We start from the raw sequence: 21,297 nt of genomic DNA on the forward strand, positions 1-21,297 counted from the left end.
GGTCAGTGAGAGTGATGGATCGTTTTCCACAATAGGTTGTAGATCATTGATGATGTGCTGGAGAGGTTTTAGCTGGGGGCTGTATGTGATGGCCAGTGGTGTTCTGTTATTTTCCTGTTGGGCCTGTCCTGTAGTAGGTGACTTCTAGGTATCCGTCTTGCTCTGTCAGTCTGTTTCCTCACTTCCCCAGGTGGGTATTGTAGTTTTAAGAATGCTTGATAAAGATCTTGTAGGTGTTTGTCTCTGTCTGAGGGGTTGGAGCAAATACTGTTGTATCTTAGGGATTGGCTGTAGACAATGGATCGTGTGATGTGTCCTGGATGGAAGCTGGAGGCATGTAGGTGAGAATACCGGTCAGTAGGTTTCTGGTATAGGGTAGTGTTTATGTGACCATCACTTATTTGCACTGTAATGTCCAGGAAGTGGATCTTTTGTGTGGACTGGTCTAGGCTGAGGTTGATGGTGGGGTGGAAATTGTTGAAATCCAGGTGGAATTCTTCAAGGGCCTCCTTCACCTGGGTCCATATGATGAAGATGTCATCAATGCAGCGCTCTGGGATGTGTCTGTGTAGATTTGTTCCCATGCTGTAGCAGGGAGTTTCTTGAGCAGATGGTGTAGTTTATTTTGGTACTCCTCAGTGGGATTGGAGGATAGTGGCCTGTAAAATGTGGTGTTGGAGAGTTGCCTGGCAACCTCCTGTTCATAGTCCGACCTATTCGTGATGACTACAGCCCCTTTGATTATAATGTCAGAGTTGTTTCTGAGGCTGTGGATGGCGTTGCGTTCTGTACAGCTGAGGTTATGGGGCAAGTGATGCTGTTTGTTCACAATTTCAGCCTGTGCACGTCTGTGGAAGTCCAGTCTGTCATTTCGACTGTCAGGAGGAGTTCACGCAGAATTCTTCTTCTTGTAGTGTTGGTAGGAGGGTTCCTGTTGGTCAGTGCTCTGTTCAGTGGTGTATTGATAATATTCTTTGAGTCAGAGACAGCGAAAGTAGGCTTCCAGATCACCGCAGAACTGTATCATGTGCGTGGGGGTGGTGGGGCAGTAAGAGAGTCCCCGAGATAGGACAGACTCTTCTGCCAGGCTAAGTGTGTGGTTGGATAGGTTAACAATATTGTTGGCTGAGTTAAGGGTACCACTGTTGTAGCCCCCTGTGGCATGATGGCACCAGAGTGGTGCCGGCCTCTTCCTGGTTGGTGTGGGGGCCCCCCTGAAATGGTCTAGACAGAAAATTGGGGGGGATTGGTCAATCATCTTGTGGGCACACGATACCCTTATTTTTGTAGTTCTACACTGCTGCTGGCAGCAGTGGTGCCTTCAGAGCTGGGGGCTCGGCCAGCAGCTGCCACTCTCTGGCCTTCCAGCTTTGAAGGCAGCACCGCCGCCACCGGCAGCAGCAGAGAAGTAAGGGTGGAAATACCATACCATGCTACCCTTACTTCTGAGTAATGTTTGATCTTTGTGCTGGGAGGAGTGCTACGGGGCACTAAGGCAAATTTGGGGTGACTATGGTTCCCACAAGTCTCCCCCGACCCCTCCCAGCACTGCCCCTGACTGGTGTAGATATTCATAGTATGATACTTTTATTTTTTTACACGGCTTTGACATTTAAAGTATTATCACTGAGTTAGAACCCACTGAAACTAATGGGGCTGTTCATACCCCAGGGCTGTTATTTCAGGCTCTCTGGAAACTCAGGCAGGCATCTTTGCATTGATTATACTTGCTCCACAGTCATAAAAGTTAGAGGCCCTTTTTGAAAATGGAAAGCAGAGAACCTGGAGAACTATTGAGAGGACCTGACTTGTCCTTCATGCCACCCCTGTGCTACTACATTTGGGAAACACTGCATTAATTGCAAGACCAGGGTTTTGAGTCTTAAACAGAACTTGTCCTCCAGGAGACTCTAAGGTATTTGAGTTAAATAGATGCCAGCAGAACAAACAAACTGAAGAATTTTAAAGAGTCAAACTAAAAATCATTTCCCTGTCAATCAGATTTCACATGATTGGCGCTGTGAAGGCATGGTCTGTGTAGTTCTCCAGTTGTTCAGAGTTTTTCAGGAAAGGCAAGTCCTGAATTTCTAATTTGAAATAAAATAAGAAATGTTCATGTTTTCTTTGTACATCATAAAATTATTAAGAGGCTGTTGTTAGTTTAGGTCTAGGTAAAGACTCTATTCATTCTCTCTTCAGTTTTGATACCAATGGACACATCTACTGGAATCAGCTGTTTTTTAGAAGGTGCTCTTAAAGCTTTCAGTAACTCCATGTTTTTTATTTAGCATTCCAAATTATAGTAATATAAAATCTTGTTCATGGAGATTCCTTTTAGTGGGTGTGTGCTAGAAAGGGCAAATCATTTACAGAATTCAGTAAAATGGAGACCTATATTTACAAGCTAAACATGCTTGTATGCAAATATTCAAGTTGTAGATTTTTTTTTTTGACTGAGAGGTTGTCTGTATATTACTTTGTATGTAATAGTTCCTTTGAAGATAGTTTTCAAAGGTTTGTTTAGTTTCCACCACATACTAGAGGAAATGTTCATGAGAGAGATACTTCCTGATGTATTATTTATGAGTTTCCTGCATAGGGATTAACTTTCAGAAAACGTTACAAGTAAATACAGCTTCTATAAATTGTCATGCAGTGTGATACAATAAAACCTTCATAACGAAAGTGCCAAAAAGTATGTTTGACTATCCTCTACATCCCTTGTTTGAAAATAATTGTTTGTAGAAAAATGATCAGTTTAACCTGCGCAGGATACAAATAGTTCAGATTTTTATTCGAGTTACTCTGTGGTGCGTGTGAGGGATCAAAAGTTTCAATCAGTCTGCAACATTTGAATTCCATTGAAAGTTACTCTAGTTTGAAATACAGATCGTAAGGTTTACACACTAAGAATATATCCCATGCAAGCAGAGTGCCAGGATTGTGCTCAGAGTTTCATTCTTGTGTAAATCCAGAGTAACTACATTGATGTGAATCGGGTACTCTGGGTTTAAAGTAACTGAATGCAGAATCTGACTGTATGATGTTTTGTCACACTGAATGCAAAGAGCTATGTACTATTGTATGACCCTTGTATGTAATAAGCATGTCATTTCTCAGTACTATAGCTGGGAGGCTTACATGTTTCTATATTTTGCTCTCCCATAACAACAACAAACTGTGCTTTTAATAAAAGGTCACACTTGTAGTGATAGGTGAACCTCAAAGAGGTCTGAGTCAGGATAAACTTCTGATAAGCATCCAAACAAAACATATTGGGGAGGGAGGCTCGCATTAATGGGGCTCTGCTATCAGCCACCAGCAGAAGATTAATGTTAGCTAAAAAGCTTTTCAAGTTGTCTATGGAATGTTTAGACTGCAGTCACTAGGTGTGATTGCAGCTGGAACTGACCTACTCGAGCTAGTTTTAATCTAGCTAGTTTGGGTCCTGGAACAGTGAAGCCATGGCAGCATGAGCTTCTGTGTGGGCTACAGAGGCGTAGCGAGCGCCCTCCGACCGGAGGGGGCCCCGCAAGGAAGGGGGCCCCTAAAAGTGGCAAAATAAATACCGCATTCCAGTTTCTGCATTGTAAGGGGCCCCGCCCGGACATATGTTCGGAGGGGGCCACGTTCTTTGTTGCTACGGCCCTGGTGGGCTAGTCATACAAGTAATTGCCCAGGGTTTTAGGCAGATACGTACAGTCTGTGCTGAAGCTTCCGCTGCTGCAGCTTCACTGCTCCAGAACCAAGCTAGTTAGATTAAGGGTATGTCGGCTTGAGCAGCAATCATCCCAGTGACTGCAGTCTAGACATACTCTTAGGCTTATGAAAAATTAGAATATTCTTTGTTTATCTGTTTTTTTGCTTCTTTTAGAAATGAAAATTATGTCTTATTTGAATTGCTCCTTTGATGCTATTTCTAACAAGGGGGATTTCTAATCTTTGGTTTGTGTATATTGTGTTTTTTTTTTTTTTTTTAAATAGAATCAGACCACAGCTAGCCAAAGAGAAGATTGAAGGATGCCATATTTGCACATCTGTCACACCTGGCGAACCTCAGGTGTTCCTGGGAAAAGATAAGGCCTTCACTTTTGATTATGTATTCAACATTGACTCGCGGCAAGAGGAGATCTATGATCAATGTGTAGAAAAACTGATTGAAGGGTGCTTTGAAGGATATAACGCCACTGTTTTTGCTTATGGCCAAGTAAGCCTCACAGTTTAATTTTAAATATTTGTTTATGAGCAAATGCAAGAAATTTCCACTAACTACATTTTTAGTAAAGTTTTAAAATGTGTGAACCTGTTTGTTTTAAAAAGCATTTTGTAAGGAATACTATATAGAGGGTTTATATAGAGCCTTTGGCCTGAAGGATGCCAGTTCAAATGCAGTGTAGATAAATATATATTTATCATATATTTGAATTTATAGAAGTGCTAAAAAGGCCATGAATCCATATGCTCTGGGTGCCTGTCATGTAACTTAAAAATACACCTCTACCTCGATATAACGTTGTCCTCGGGGGCCAAAAAAATCTTACCGTGTTATAGGTGAAACCGCGTTATATTGAACTTGCTTTGATCCATCGGAGTGCGCAGCCCCACCCCCCCGGAGCACTGCTTTACTGCGTTGTATTTGAATTCATGTTATATCGGGTCGCGTTATGTCAAGGTAGAGGTGTATATCCTAAGTGCAGCAGTACAACTTTAATGTAACCCACCACCAGTAAACCAGTGCCCTTTCCCTCCTCCTTCTTGAGCTGTTCCACACAATTACCTGAGCTGTTCCACACCCTTTCCTTTCCCCCTGTATTTTCAGATTCCTGGGGGGGAAATGGGCTTTGCAGTATGTCCTGAAGGCTATCAGATGTGGGCTATTTCAAACAAAGTTTGGGGAACAGATTCTAAAGCTGTGAAGCTCTTGCAGGAAACAATGTGCCAACAGCCCCCTATTGATTTGAAATCAAGTGAAGGCGCACTGGTCTCAGGATTCCTGGGTTCAGACTTCTGCTTAGAACTTGTCTTCATTCAGAAAAAAAGGTGTGTTCTTAACTCCATTTAGTTAACTTGAGAAAATCCTAGTGAAGACAAGGCAGATTATAGTTTCACATGAGTTAGCAGGGTGAGTTAAACCTCCATAGTCTTTGGGTATGTCTGCAGTCTAAGCCAGAGATCTAAACTATTGCTTGAGAAAACATACCCATGCTAGCTCCGATCAATCTGGCATGCTAAAAGTAGAGTGTACTCCTGTTGGCCTGAGTGGTGGGAGGAGCTAGCCACCCCAAGTAAGAACCTATGGTCTTGGACAAGCCGCTAGCCCAGGGATCGGCAACCTTTGGCCCGTCAGGGAAATCCACTAGCAGGCCAGGACAGTTTGTTTACCTGCAGAGTCCGCAGGTTCGGCCGATCGCAGCTCCCACTGGCCGCGGTTCCCCATTCCAGGCCAATGGGGGCTGCGGGAAGCGGCGTGGGCCGAGGGATGTGCTGGCCACTGCTTCCTGCAGCCCCTATTGGCCTGGAACGGCGAACCACGGCCAGTGTGAGCTGCGATCGGCCGAACCTGTGGACACTGCAGGTAAACAAACCGTCCCAGCCTGCCAGCGGATTTCCTTGACCGGCCGCATGCCAAAGGGTGCTGATCCCTGGGCTAGCCCCTTGCACTACCTTGGTTACGCTATTTTTATCATGCTAGCTTGATCAGAGCTAGAATGGATATGCAGGCATACCCTTGAATTCAGCCTGCTAACTCATGTGAAAACTACAAACTGCCTTGTCTTCACTAGGATTTTACCTCGAAGTTGAGAACACACATTTTTTCTTAGTAAAGGCACAGCCAAGTCTTTCTGTGTTTCAATTCCTCATCAGTAAAATAGGGATAATAGTACTTTCCTACCTCCTTCCTACTTTGATAATAAATACAATAATGAATGTGAGAAGTTGAGATACCACAATGAGAGCCATATAATAACGTAGGTAGACAATTGAAAATAGTGCTAGCACAATTGGCTTTAATGACACATTAGTTGGCACTCTCAACAGAAATGACTAAATGGGCACTATCCACTCTGTCTTGGAGATGAGGGCTGAAGCATTTTGTCAGGACCATAGGAGAAGTTTGAACTGTCCCTGCCTGTGCTGTACCTGTTCTGTGAATAAGCGGAGGATTTTGATTTCCACTTTTCACAAGCATTTCATTCATAAAGAAAACCTTTTTAAAGAAATCAAAGTCGTGCATCTGCTGTAGAATTTATATAGCTTCTACTTTATCTCCATTTTTATAAATGCTTCTGTTCTCTTACTCTCTCTCTGTGTGGTAGCAATTAGTAAGAGCTGTGATTTAACAGAAGTGCCTACCTTTCATACAATGGTAGTGTTCAGCAGCAACTTTATTGTACCTCTTGACATGATCCAAGATTGTGTGCGATTTTGTGCCTTTAATGTATGCTACTTGTGACTTCTCTTCTTAAATTCAGACAGGCGCTGGCAAAACATACACCATGGGAACAGGATTTGATGTCAACATAACAGAAGAAGAACAGGGCATTATATCACGTGCTGTTAAACACCTTTTTAAATGTATCGAAGAAAAAAAGCAAGCTGCTATTAAACAAGAACTTCCAACTCCAGAATTCAAAGTGAATGCCCAATTCTTAGAGGTAAACTTTGTTTACATAGGTATCTCTTTGGAAAGTCGGTGAAATATTTATGTATCCCGATATCTACTTATTCAGTAGTTCTTCTCATGTAAGATATTTTAAATTTATTATTTTGCTATTTCCCTTTAGGATTTCATGAGGAAATTTATGGTATTTGATTTGGTTCTTGAATTTTTTAAAAGAGACTTTACAATCTAATTCTAATTCATTCTTTTTTCAGCAGGTAGTAAATTATTTTTGGCAGGTCCATTTACAATGTACTTTGAATAAAAAACATTTTTTATACATACATATTTAAAGTAGTCCTATCCCTTTCTGTACCATTTGTGTGGTCATGGGAACAATCACATAATCACCTCTTTTTTAGCTATGGAATAAACGGCAAAATATGAAATAAATTGCATTTACTTTGTGCTTCTGAACAGTAATCTGCGCTGTGCCCATTCATTTAACTATGCCAAGAATATCTCTAATATTCCAGTGCTGTTAGTAGGCTTGTTACAGCCATCATTCAAAAGCTGACTGACTGACTTAAAAATATTTCAGAGTAGCAGCTGTGTTAGTCTGTATCTGCAAAAAGAACAGGAGTACTTGTGGCACCTTAGAGACTAACAAATTTATTTAAGCATAAGCTTTCATGGGCTACAGCCCACTTCATCAAATGCATAGAATGGTAAGTATCTTCTTTCTGTGTGTTCCATTCTATGCATCCGATGAAGTGGGCTGTAGCCCATGAAAGCTTATGCTCAAATAAATTTGTAAGTCTCTAAGGTGCCACAAGTACTCCTGTTCTTTTTAAAAATATTTCTTTCCCTAGTCCCTGGCAATACTGAAATTTTGAAGATCTCTTCACTGTAACTGTAAGGTCCTCTGGCAGCTCCTTTGCTATTTAGCCCACCCAGGATTGGGTCCTCAAGTTACTCCCTAGCCGTGACCAGCATCATGGTTACAGGAATAGCTGCTCCTCTGTCCCCTCTGTGGTCTCTGAGTGCACCGGCCCCTCCTACCCCAGATGCCAGGCCTTGTGATTTTACCTATGTTGGAGAGGAATTTGACAATTTTCTCTCTTAGACTGGGCCCTGGGCTACAGTACCCTGCATATCAAACGTTCTTTCCTGGAGGTCCAAATGAGTTCTAGCACCTGTGATTCTTCCCTTCAGGAGTCTGTGATCAGTGGTATACAGTGACACAACAACCTTCTTAAAACCAAAGTATTGTTTATTTATCAGCCAGAACAAAGCATTAGATAAAATGTCTGTGTGCATGTCTCTCTTATCTAAAGTCTTACCATCCCCTGACGGTAACCTAGGCCGGCCTAACTTCTTCAGACATCCCCAGCAGAGTGTTGTGTGTCTGTCTGACTCTCCTGAATAAAGAGTGTTCTTTTTTTAATCCTACTACAATTTTTTTTCTTTCCTGTTCACGGGCCTTTTCTGGTCCTGGAATTAATTGTCTTTTAACCCTGAAGTGGTTGCCGAGTAGTGGCTTATCTTGAGCCATTCTTTTCCCTTCCTGCCGAATGCATGGAACACATTGAATTTCCGCATATGGATCTGCCTTTAAACATAGGAGGGGTAGGGTAAGCTGCTTCTGGGTGCCCTTTGCCCTGCACCCAGTGAAAGCCCACCCCTGTGCTGTGAAAGCAATTCATATGGAGTTGTAGAGGCAGCTGCTGGCAGAAGAAGCCCTGACAGCATGGTTCCACATATGGGATGTTGCCTGGGAGCTGGAAGTTTGAAGTTTCAAACCTATGGCTATTGACTTATAACTCTATACATTAAGATTTGTGGCTTCTACAAACTACAGACTTAGGCTAAAACTGCATAGGCTAAAACAGAATATATCCAGTAACTCCAATATTAAACTAGCCTGCATTCCCCAAAAAATATTCAAAGGGGCCAGCCCCATTGAGGCCAGCAAAATACAACAAATGTGCAGTATCTAAGACATGTCATTTTTTGGATACAAATGGCAACAAATACTTCAGCGTTTGACAAAGTGAACAACTCTAATATACTTTTTGGTGCTTATCTTATGTCACTTAATTCATAAATGGTCAAAAGGATTTTCACATATTTCCGGAAATATTCATCTCTTTGCTAGGACTAAAATGGAAAGCTTTGACCCCCAATAAATTTCCCAAAGGTTGTAAGTAAGTGAGTTATAAGCAGGTGATATGGAGTTTTATATGATATAGTCTTTAACTATTACATTTGCTAATGGAAAATCTTACCTTTAATCAGTAATTTATGCTAATTAGATGCAAAATCATTTTTCAGTCTTATTTTATGCTAGATGTTTCTTTTTAATTTAAAATTTGTAAATTATAAAATTTAATTTATAAAATAAACTAAAAAGTGTTTTCCTTAGCTGTTCTTGCACAAATTACATAACTTGCCTATGAGCTTTTCCTGAACAAAGGTATTCAGTTGCTCCTGGCCAAATATTTCTGCACTTGACAGGTCTTCCTGAATTGCTTCTGTGGACCAATCCTTCACTGCAATGTTTTGGAGTCTGGCTCACTAGTGAATAATTTGAATCTTTTAAATGTTTTTAGCACTTTATTTTTATCAACATATCACGTTTTGTGCTCTTGTGGATTAATTGCAAGTCATTTGATCAAGTCCAAGACTAAACAATTTATTGGTTTGGGCTGAAATTTGGGCATGTAGCTTATAGGAGAGTCCATCTGCTGAGTGCTGAGACTGTTCTTGTGATACCTATAATTCAGCCTCCTCTTTTACCAGTGGCATCGAGCCATTCTTGGTAGTGGGCCTGATCTATCTGATTGAATCTGTGATTTGAACATTTCAGAACCCAGTTGCCTCTATGGAACTCTTATAGAATCATAGAATATCAGGGTTGGAAGGGACCTCAGGAGGTCATCTAGTCCAACCCCCTGCTCAAAGCAGGACCAATCCCCAAATTGCCCCCTCAAGGATTGAACTCACAACCCTGGGTTTAGCAGGCCAATGCTCAAACCACTGAGCTCTTCACATACCTCCAGAGGGAGCTGGTTCAATTCTGTGTACTACACAAATTCCCATCAAGCATAATTTGTGCAGTCATATCAATGAAAGAATGGAAGCTTTTATTTTTTATTTTTTGTTGAAAGCATACAGATGAAACTCCCGAATTCCATCCCGTTGAGCTCAGGTGAAGAGTAAGAGGATACACCCCATATCCAAGTACTGCCACAAGTACGAAAAATTGGGATGGTTGTCTGTGTTGCTTAGCACAACTGATACCATCTGGTCACATAAACTTGCTGATGACAGAATAGACACTAGGTTATAGTAATCTTCTTCAGCATGAGATTTTGCAAAATCCAGGAGCTTTTCTTTGAGTTTCTTGTCATGTTGCTGTAGATCACTCAGAAGTTGTGGTAATATCAATTGCCACATTGCCTGCAAAGTGATCTTATGTGCATGAGTGGCTTTTGTGTGTGTGTGTGTATGTGTGTGTATATCTATATCTATATCTATCTATATTTATTTATTTATTTATTTATTTATTTATTTATTTTAGCAGCAATGCCTTATTGTTCATCTACATAAAATTCCACTTTCAGTCCACACACTTGACAATTCAGAATCCTTTGTATGCTGCCCCAGCACTTTTAGGAAGTTAATTGATATGTGTAGGCCTCTTAAGTGTGGAATCAAGATATCTTTACATTCTGGCACAGTATTCTTAGCTCCATCAGAGCAGGGTAGAGTGATGGATGAACCGTCAAGACTACATGTTTCTGTTGAAGATATGTGACTGATGCACGTCTTTTTACAACAGTATTCAGTGTATAATCTTCATGAGCTGGGGACTCACTGATAGGCATGTAGTTAATGGAGAGTTATTGTTACTGTGGTTTTCGTTAAAACTTGTCCAGACAGATTTTGAATTTTCAAGCTGATGTTTGAGGAAAAAAGCCATACTCTATGCTTGTGATTTCAAAGCTGATTGGCAATCATTTGTGTCCACTAAACCATTTTGCCAGGACATCTTCATTGAATTTTGGTTCCGCTGTACCTTCTGTGATATTAGCAGGAAAGATGGTGTTCATTGCATGTGGCACATTCAAAGTAGCATGATTAGTTGGCTCTGAGTCCTGCAGTATCAGATCAGAGTGGGTCCTCTCTGCCAGGCTGCATACTGTGTGGCATTAAATATGTTTTGCTCATCAAATGTATGGTCATTTCTATCAATGTTATCTGCAGTGAAATAGGTAAATCTTCCTTTAACCAAGTTTGATGGGATCACTCTTCCATCCTCATTCATTGTCATCAGTGTATTCTTGCCCAATACTATGTCAACTAAAAGTAGGTCCTGGTAGCTGACAGCACCCAGCGTTCTGAAATATCTGAACAAGCTTTTTTGTTTTGTTTTGTTTTTAAATCTTGTGGCCTGGTGAAGGGTGCTTCCAAGCCCAACATGTTTGGGTGTCCACTTCTTATCTCTTTACACTGTAAATGAAATCTTGTGCAATTCTTAACACCCTAGATTGTTTATATGATTTCTGGTTCTCATCTTATCGTAGTTCTACAACGTTATCTTCTGTGTCCTCCTCCTCACCTTCTTCAACTTCCCCTACCTGAAGAATAGACTGGCCACTTAAGAGAAGTCACAAAAACATGGATACACTTTTGGCACACAAGCTAGTGTGATGGGTTGGACCCCCCTTCTGGGGTGCCACCTGTTGTACTAGGGTTTCACTGAGCCTCTCTTGCTCAACCAGCCTGGGTTCCTTCTCCCTGTTTTGCTGAATTACGCTCTCTGGCCTCTTGCAGCGCACACACACAGGCAGGACCACTCCCCACTGCAGTCAGACTGAAGTCAGCTCTGTGTGAGAGGACTCCCCCAGCACTCACGTGCACACCCCTTTTGGGAGATAAATCCAAAGTAATACTGTTTTGCTGTCAAGGCTAATTCCCCACTCTGGCATGTCGAGTGCAGAAGGTGGGGGCCCGCAAGGATTCTAAAAATTAATACTGGCCACTCCAGGCTTGTAACCTTGGGAGTTTAATACAGCTTTTCTCTGACCTGGGTGGTGGCAGCATCTACCAATCCAAAGTGCAGAACCCCTTTGAGAGCCCAGGAAGGCACACTTGGGAATTCCTTCCTGGGGGGTTACCTTCAAGCCCTTTCACCCCCCCTTCGGGGAAGAGCTGAGAAAGAAGAAAGGGGGGGGAGGGGAAGGGAAATCAGCTATTGCCACCAGCTAATTAAACAACATGTGCACAAACCTCTTAAGAAACAAAAATCTAATTCTGTTCTTTAAAAAGGTAAATTTTATTCTTAAAAAAAGAAAAGAAAATACATCTGGGAACTCAGGCTATTGCTAGATTTTAAAAGAGCAACTACAAGGATTAAGCACCAAAAATAGCTTTCTTGAGGTCCATCTTAAAGGTTACAAGCAAAACAAAAGCACCTGGGGTTAGCACAGAGGAATCCACAAGCCATAAAGAAATAAAAGGGATAAATCTAATTGCATCTTCATAGACATTTCCTGATCTACTTACATAACTGGGGTTTTAAATGAGTAGTTTCTAGGTATGATACTGATGATTTTTTCATACCTTGCCCAAACTTCTTACAGTATAGCTGCTCCCTGTCCGCCTGTCCCTGGGAGAACAGACAGACAAAAGGGGAATCTTGTTTCAATTTTAAAAAGTTCTAGCCTTCCCATTGGCTCTTTTGGCCAGGTGCCTACTCACTTCTTTTTTCCTATGCATAGCAGTGAGACTTTTTAACCCTTTACAGGTAGAGCAATTAGAATAGCTACTAAGAGCAATTTTATAGCCATTGGCAGGCTGGGTGTCCATAAAAGGAAGCTTCCCCTCCCCCCTTCATTTATCACACTTGCACTGTATAGAAAAATCTGAACAGTGCAGGCTCATAAAAATCCGCCCTCTTCCTCAATGTGAAGAGAGATGTGCATGACTTCTTGTCCCTCCCCCCCCCACGTTAGAAATTACATAAACTGGGTTTTATTATAAACAAGAAATAAGTTTATTAACAACAAACGGTGAATTTTAAGTAGTTAAAGGGATATCAAACAGAACAAAGCAGATTACCTTAGTAAATAAACAAAAACCGCAGACTGATCTTAAAACACTAGATAGATAGGATACAAATTAACAGATTCTCACCCTGAGTGATAAACAGGCTGGCAGATTCTTAAGGCACCAGTTGCCTTGGCTTTCCCAGGTTTTTTTACACAGGCTAAAGATCTTAGCCTGGGACCATCACTTCTCACAGTTCAGTCTTTGTTCCTCAGGTATTTCCAAGTGTGTTGTTGTAGGGAGAGTGAGGACCCCTTGATGTTGTCATTGTCCCTCTTTTATATCTCCCCCCCACTTGCTGGAAAGCTTTTTTGCTGTGACCTGGGTCAAACAATTCCCATTGTGTAGAGCTATCTCTGAGAGGTTTCTATTGCACACAGTTCCTGGGGTAATCCTTATGCTTGTGTGCATTTCTTCAATAAGCCACTAACATTGTTTGGCCTCACCCAACGTGGCACATTTGAAATACAGAGACATGGTCAATATTCCCAGCTTCAGATACAAAAATGATACCTGCATATAGATTAGATAAACACACTCAGTAAATCGTAACCTTTCCAATGATACCTTACAAGAGCCATCTTGCATAAAGTAGATCTTAGTTATACCATATTCATATCATAACCATATTTCCATAAAGAATATGGGGTTAACGTCACAGCTAGTGCTGCTTTCTTGCTGACATTTAGCCCATGGTGAGCCCAGAATGAGCAAGTATATTGAGTGTAATTTCACTGCTACTTGTACCATTGAGAGAAATTCATCTCCCAGTTCAGTCTTGTAAACTGGAGTGGTTCATAAATTTTCTTTTCCTGCACTGTCTAACAATTTAGAGAAAGGGATGTGACAGAACTTGACAGGCATTAACAATGTTTGTCTCTCTGAAGCAGGTTGATCACATAAGACAATGAATTTGTGAGCACCATCAAGATGTAGAATACGTTTTTTCTTTGAACGTTGACATGCGACTTACAAGTGAATGTGGGATCTCTCCACCAGCGTCATTTGAGAGAAAACAGTAACGAGTCCATACCCGTGAAAGTTCAAAAATACTGCCTTTTTCAGCACAATGTTTTAACTCATTACTAAGTCAGACCATTGCCATGTCGGTACAACTATGAAAGATTCCATACTTAATTTTTGTTACTTGCATCCAGAAATGCTTATAGCAATTAGAGTGGTATTTCCCATCTGAGGCTGTAGGGTCATTTACACCAACTACATGTATGGTGAGCTCCTGTTCATGCCTTGCTGCCTCAAATATTTATTTGTTGATTTTGAATGTTGTTACAGAAGAAAGTTTTTATTTGGAACTTCCATCCTGGCAGAAAAATGCAAAGACTCCATTTCACTCGGGGGACCTTGCTCTGTAGCACTGTTGAGGTTTTGGTCATTGTAACTCTAGATTAGGTTTGCAGTTCATCCTTACTCTTTGATGAAGTAACATCAGTGGATTTACAAAGTCTGTTAATTTTACCATTGTGTACATTGCATAACAGTTTTTATGCCAAAGTAAAGATTGCGTGCATGCAGGTTGAAGAGCTGTTAGGGATGCAATTGATAGAATTCTATTTTGGAAATCCTTGAGTTTATCTTGCATTGGTTGCCTTTTGTATTGTAGCCAATCCCTGTTCACTGGAAGTCCTTTTTTCATTTGTTGGCAAACATTATTTTTCTCATTAGATGCTATTGAGGGAAAGGTTCAAGACTGTCTTCATGTTTTGTCTATGGAATACCTGAGAAACAATAAATGTAATTAATAACTACTGCATGAATATTGAATAAATAATAAATGTTTACCAGTTTGTAGCTTATGCCATGGCAATCCAAATCAATACTGAATTCATGCAGACTGTAAGCAAAAGTCAGTTTTAGGGACGTTTAGGGCTTAGTGCTAATAATTACCTAATGCTAATTTATATTTTTGTAAGAGAGGAACTTATGGAAACAAACTATATCATACTATGTTGTGTATGGTACTTTGTGAAATACATAGCAGTGCACTTAACTCCTTTACATATCAAAATACCTTAAAAGTATTAGTTTACTATCACTTACTTAAGTGTTGTCCTTACTGCAAAATCAACAAAATTCAAGTGCATATCATCATGTGATCAGAGGAAGCAGAGAGTATGATCTTCAACAGAGATTGCTCCCTGTGTTTTCTGATAGCACAGTGTTCCAAATTCGGAGCATATTCCATACGGAGTACCTCTCCTTTACTTTCTATTTGTTTGGGTTTTTTGAGTTACAAAGGGTAGCCATTTTCTTTTTTGTTTTTACTTACTTTAAGTTCAAAATTCAGGTTGGTAAACACCACTTTCAGATTCAGCACATTCAAATTAAGAAAGAAAATATGTTTACCAACTTTTTTCCAGAAATGTTTTGTTTCATTAATATCAGTTTATCTGGGAATTTGGCCTACTCTACAACTCTGCTTCTGTGTAAGAGGGAGGGAGGACTAATACGGTTACAGTATGGGCCAATGTCACCTGTCCCCTCTCTCACTTAGTAATACAGTGACACTGGACTGGGGGCGCTTAAGGCCAATGGCATTTGTGCTCCTTCCCCCATTCCTACACTCCCAATACTTTCTAGTCTGCAAATCTTGTGAGTCTACACTGGATCTACAGTTAATGTGATTGTACAATTTTTGGAGGACATATCCATGTCTTCCCCCCCCCTCCCCATTTAAAAAAAAAAAAATCCCCCATATTGCTAAACTACAAAATCTGGTACTGCATAGTGGTTCTCCCTGTCACTAGTGCAGGTTGAGAAAGTTCTATTGTAAACTGTAGGAATTTGTGTATTGTTTAATTCGGTATTTTGTTGCTGGAATCTGTCTAAATCTTTTAAGCTCCACTCATCACCATGGTTTCTGAGTAAAAAGCTGCTTGTTTGTATAAGATGTCCTAAGTAACTTTAAAACATGTGACTAAAGTTTAACAAACCTTACTTTGTTGTTGGACTTGCACGCTTTTGCCACTGTTAATTTTAGGCACAAATTTTAAACACTCTGGCTAATGTTTGACTAGAAGAATAATGCACAATGAATAGTGCAAATGCTAAAACTGTTCTCTTCATCCTGGATTTGGACTTTGCTTTCTAATTGTTTTGAGACTTGCAGTTGCTCTACTTCAACTTGGATAGTAGCACCATGAGCAGTGACAAAACCTTAAGAGAATATTTACTGGATTTCAAGAGTTTGCGCAGCATATAATACTACAAATATTACTGTGACTGTTGTAATCCCCAAATATTGTTCTGTAACTAAACAATGCAGTGGAAACTATAGATATAATTAGTTGTTATGCTTCTGTATCCTGTGTTAAAACCATGGTAACTCTGCCCTACTTCCTCCCACATCTTTGAACACTGAGTCTATAATGGCTACCTTCTGATAATTGAAAATTGCTTCTTGTCCTTGATACGAGCTGTTGACCTGCACTCAGTGCCAATCAGAGGGGGGGCCAGGAAGGCCATTTGGCCTGGGACTCAAGCTCAAAGGGGGCCTCAAATTTAGACACTAGTTAATTTTTTGGCATTTGATAAGTTTCGCAACTTGTTTCTATGCGCATCCCTATTGGACCAAAATGTGACACACTCTCTCAGCTTAGAGCTGCAAATTTAAGCAAATAAGAGATGTGATTTGGTAAAAGAGATAATTTTTTTGTTAACTGATTGTCATATTAAAAAGTTAAAAATGTTCATAAATATTAATAAAAATATATTGGTTCTGATAGCACAAAATTAGACCGTGATGAACGTGTCCTCTCAGATCAGCTGATTATATAAACAGACCACTACTAGTGGCTGGTGCTGGATCAAGTGCATGCTGAAAGGTAGAGAATTGTTACATTTTAGTGTCTTTATAGTTTTATGTGTAGTTGACTAAGGAATTATTTATGTGTGAGAATTCCTCATTATTATTTTCATATGGTACCTAAAAGAGGTGACTGGTTGGTTGAGCCCTAGCTTGGTAGCTTGGCCATCATCATAAGCTTTCGTAGTCTATAGGCCCAGATTCAAGGTGAAAATTTGTGAGGACAATCTTGTACAGTGAGTTTCGTGAGGACACATGTTTAAAATGTTTTGGACATTATCCCTCTGTCTGTATCCGTGTCTGTGTTTACTATATATATGTCATCCCTTTGTCTTCAGCTCAGCCTGTTATATTATACCTTGCGTGCTTGAGTTTTGATTCAGTGATAAGGATAATAACCTGACTGTTTCATTTTGTGTTCTTAATTAGTATTCCTTCGTTTTAAGTCTTTTCAGCATTTGCGTACCATTCAGCATTTGTGTACATGTTTACAGTAGAAGATTTCCAGTGTAGATAAGCTACTTATTTACAGTAGAATATTTCAAGTGTGGATAGGCGACATATTGACCAGAGAGATCACTATGAAGAGGAGATTTGAAAGTGGTGCAAGCAAGAGATGGCGAAAACAGCTGAGTGAAGCAGCAGCTAAGAGCTCAAAGCCAATAACTTCATTTTTCAAACCGCTGGAAAACACACCTTACCCAATAAACAATTCTACAGATAATGAAAACTCTGTAACTGCAACAGGTGATATTTCAATGCCAATACCTGAACATGAGGACAGTAGTCAAGAAGGAGATGTGCCAACAGTAACAGATGCAGCAGAAGATCCTGTGTACGATCAATAAACTCAACAGCCACAGGAAGATGTAGATCTTAACGCAGCAAGAGCAATTCGTGAGTACTACAAGTTTGACTGTGACTGACATGGGAATTATTGACAAGAGCAATGCTGCCCAAATGCAATCTTTTCTTCAAATTAGTTGTTTTGAAATTCCAAGTAACATTCCACGAGATGCTGATAATCATGCTTTCCTTACTCATCTGCTGACAAAAACTCTTCCAAATGGTGAGACCTGCACAAGAGACTGGTTATGCTAGAGTACGGTAAAACAATCTCTGTTCTATGCACCCTTTTTCATTTTGAACAAAAGTGCTGCAAATGAATCAGTTCTCTTTGATCAATCAGGATGGAGCATCAACAGAGGTTGGGGAAGTTGAAAGACCGAATACCATCACATGAGAGTTCAATGTCACACAAAGAAAACTATGTTGCATGGAAATCCAGCCAGTAAGGGCAGCATCAGCTGAAAGTTCAGTTGAGAATTTACTCTTGACTGAACTCTCTACAGAAACTAGTATCAGAGGGGTAGCCGTGTTAGTCTGAATCTGTAAAAAGCAACAGAGGGTCCTGTGGCACCTTTAAGACTAACAGAAGTATTGGGAGCATAAGCTTTCGTGGGTAAGAACCTCACTTCTTCAGATGCAAGTCATCTGAAGAAGTGAGGTTCTTACCCACGAAAGCTTATGCTCCCAATACTTCTGTTAGTCTTAAAGGTGCCACAGGACCCTCTGTTGCTTTCTACAGAAACCAATAACTGAAAAAAACTTCGAGAGCATCCTGAATGTCATCCTTTTTCTTTCTGAGCGGGGATTGGCTTTCTTTGGTTCCAGTCAACGTATTGGTGATCGTGCAAATGGAAACTTTCTAGGCATAGTTGAGTTCCTCAGCAAATATGACCCACTTTTATCAGAGCATGTTAAACATGTTTGAGAATCGCAAGAGAGTCAAAAGCGCATGCAAGTCCATTATCTCTCCACACACATACAAAACGAGTTTATTGAGCTATGTGGGTCATTCGTACAAACAACAATTCTTGATAAGATTCGAAATGCCAAGTATTTTTCAATCATTGTTGATGCCACTCCAGGTTCTTCTCACAAGGAACAGACTACTATGGTTATTTGATATGTTAAGATTGTAGACAGCTCAAAATTTTCAATTGAACAAAGGTTTATTTTGTTTGATAATTTTACGAGAATGCTGCTCAAGTACTAGCAATTCTAGAAGGTTTTAAGTTAGATTTTCAAGTCTGCATTGCTCAAGCCTATTATAATGGATCTAATATGGCTGGGAAGTACAAAGGTGTACAAGCAGTTCTGTTTGAACATAATTTAAACTGTATTTTCTCCAGCTGTGGCAAGCACACTCTAAACCATGTAGGCGTTGACTGTGCTGAATCATGCAAGGAGACAATTACTTACTTTGGAACTGTTCAGCAAATGTACAATTTTTTCAGTAGCAGTCCACAAATCTGGGAAATTCTGCAGTAATATCTTCCTGTTTCACTGCATGGGATGTCCAAAACTAGATGGTCTGCACGGATTGATGGTGTTCAACCAGTTGCACAGCATTTGAATTCAGTAAGAGAGGCTTTAAATGAGCTTGAATCTCACTGCACAGGCTTGAACTGAACTTCAGTCAATTCAGAAGCACATGTCCAAATTTGAATGCATTCTGATGTCATCTTTGTAGATGAAGCTACTTACAATGATCCACCAAACTAATCTGGTAATTTGAAGCACGCAGTGCTACACTTGATGTTCAAGAGGGATAACACTGAAAGTCTTATCAATGACATTCAATAGATTCATGAACAATGGGATGCGATCCTGACTGAGTCCAAATTAGTAGCACAGAATATTGGCATTCATCCGAGTTCTCCACCAATCGCAACTTACCTACTGAATCCGATGCCGAGCAGCATTATAGGGTCAATGTCTTCCTTGTCATCATTGACTCTATTCAATCCGACCTTACACATCGATTTGAGTCACTGCGACTAATTTGTACCCTTTTGGGTTTCTTTGGCAGTTCAACAGGCTGAGTAATGAAGATCAACTTTCTGCAGCTGAACAATTTCAGCAACAGTACAACAAAGAAATTTCAAAAGATCTCAGTGACAAGGTCATCTTCCTCAAACAAGTGTATTCAATGAACTTTAAATTGGATTGCAAGCCAAAGGAATTGCTTCAAGAAATACTCTAACTTGGACTCTCTGGGGTGTTTCCTAATACCACAATTGCATTGCGTATTTTTGTCAGTTTGCCTGCATCAGTGGCTTCAGGAGAATGCACCTTCAACATGTTGAAGCAAGTACAGAACTATCACCGTTCAACTATGGGACAAGAGCGTTTGAATGGGCTCGCCATGCTTAATATCAACTGTGACATTGCACGAAAGCTAGATTTTTTTCCTCAATAATTGGTACATTGATTTGCACAGGAAAAGGCTAGAAAAGCGTTTGTTAAAAAAATATTCAAATTATGTCTCATTCTTTTTTTGGTGCCTTGTTTTATTTTCATGTGTCGTCATTTATTTTTTTATTTTTTTTTAATTATGGCTAGCGGCCTCAAAAGCTGGAAGTGGCCCGGGCCTCTAAGGATCTCTGAGAGGGCCTGCCTGCACTTAAAAAATCCCACATGTGCTAAGAAACTAGTATGTCAAGCCTACAACTAGAAATAAAAATGTTACTTCTGCCTAATTTGCCTTGCAAAAGCCACTGCACATGATTTGCATTCCACACTATTCTTTGTGATAAGTGCATACACAGTAATCTCAGGCACTGTAATTACTGTAATCTCAGGCACTGTAAAGGCACTGAGAACCTTTAAAAATTAAGTTTCTTTTTATTAGGTGCCTAAGTATTGATTTAGAGGCCTAAACTTATTCACCCATATGTTGAAAATTTTGGCTAAGCCAAGTTTTGGTTCTCTCAGGCTGTTGGACAATAGCCTTTTTCTTAATCTGCCTTAATGATGTGGTTTTCCGTGACTGTAATTCATTATAACAAATTTTACTGTTTGTTAATAGTTGCAAATTTGATTAACCATGGTTAAGCAAGTCACTTAACCTTTCTGACTCAGTTTCCATAATTTAAAACTGGATAATAAAACCTGCCTACTTTACATAAGCATTTTGAGGTTTAATTAATTAATTTGGAAAAGCACTTTGAGGATGTTTGCTCTCTAAGGGCTAAATATTATGTGAATATTTGACAGCCTGAAAATATCCTATATGTGTTGCTTTTATTATTTATATTAAAGTTGTGGGTATAGGCCCCAATTAAGATTTGGGCCCATTGTTCTAGGCAATGTACAAAGGTGAGTAAGAAACAATGCCCCAAAGAACTTATCTAAATAGACAAGACCCTTTACCTACCTATTTTCTAACTTTTAACTAGAGTATGACTTGTAACTTCCATGTCAATTTCATAGTGTTATTGTGTGTGGTTGTTTTGGTATTTTTTATGTAATATTTTTGGATGGGGTGGATTGTTTGTTTTACTTAGATATTATATGTATTCTAGGGCAGTGGTGGGTGAACAGGCAGGGATTAGCCAAAAGGAAAAACGAAAGAAGGGGCATTGAGGGGCGGGAGGTAGATGGGGGTGGGAAGGATAGAGACGAACATGTCAGGCAAGTGGGATGAGGGACTGAGTGGAAGGAGGGTTGGAGCAAACAGTCAGACAGCAGAGGGGAAAGAATGTCCAAAGTAAAACTGTAGAAACCAGTCTGACATCATTCGTGTCCAAAGGTGCCTTGCACTGAGACTGCTTCTACAATTGCTCTGCTAGCTTTGAGTGTCTCCTCTGGTTTGGCTTCACCCTATAATTTCTCTCTCCCCCCCCCCCCCCTCCCAGCCACATGGCTCAAATTGACATTGCTCATATTTCTTAAATTAGATAGTAAAAGTACA

The 21,297-nt window shown here is 40.2% G+C and overlaps 1 protein-coding gene across 1 annotated transcript in view; it reads left to right on the forward strand.

Moving 5' to 3' along the window:
* The first annotated feature begins 297 nt into the window (after positions 1-297).
* The window catches only part of KIF21A (kinesin family member 21A), a 113,364-nt gene continuing 92,364 nt past the window's right edge, over positions 298-21,297 (forward strand). Inside the window, exons 1-3 of the mRNA XM_065423792.1 lie at positions 298-341; positions 3,985-4,207; positions 6,474-6,656. Coding sequence (XP_065279864.1) covers positions 298-341; positions 3,985-4,207; positions 6,474-6,656 — 450 coding nt within the window. The remainder of the gene's footprint in view (positions 342-3,984; positions 4,208-6,473; positions 6,657-21,297) is intronic.

This window comes from Emys orbicularis, chromosome 1 (genome assembly GCF_028017835.1).
Source record: "Emys orbicularis isolate rEmyOrb1 chromosome 1, rEmyOrb1.hap1, whole genome shotgun sequence".
NCBI classification, from domain to species: domain Eukaryota; kingdom Metazoa; phylum Chordata; order Testudines; family Emydidae; genus Emys; species Emys orbicularis.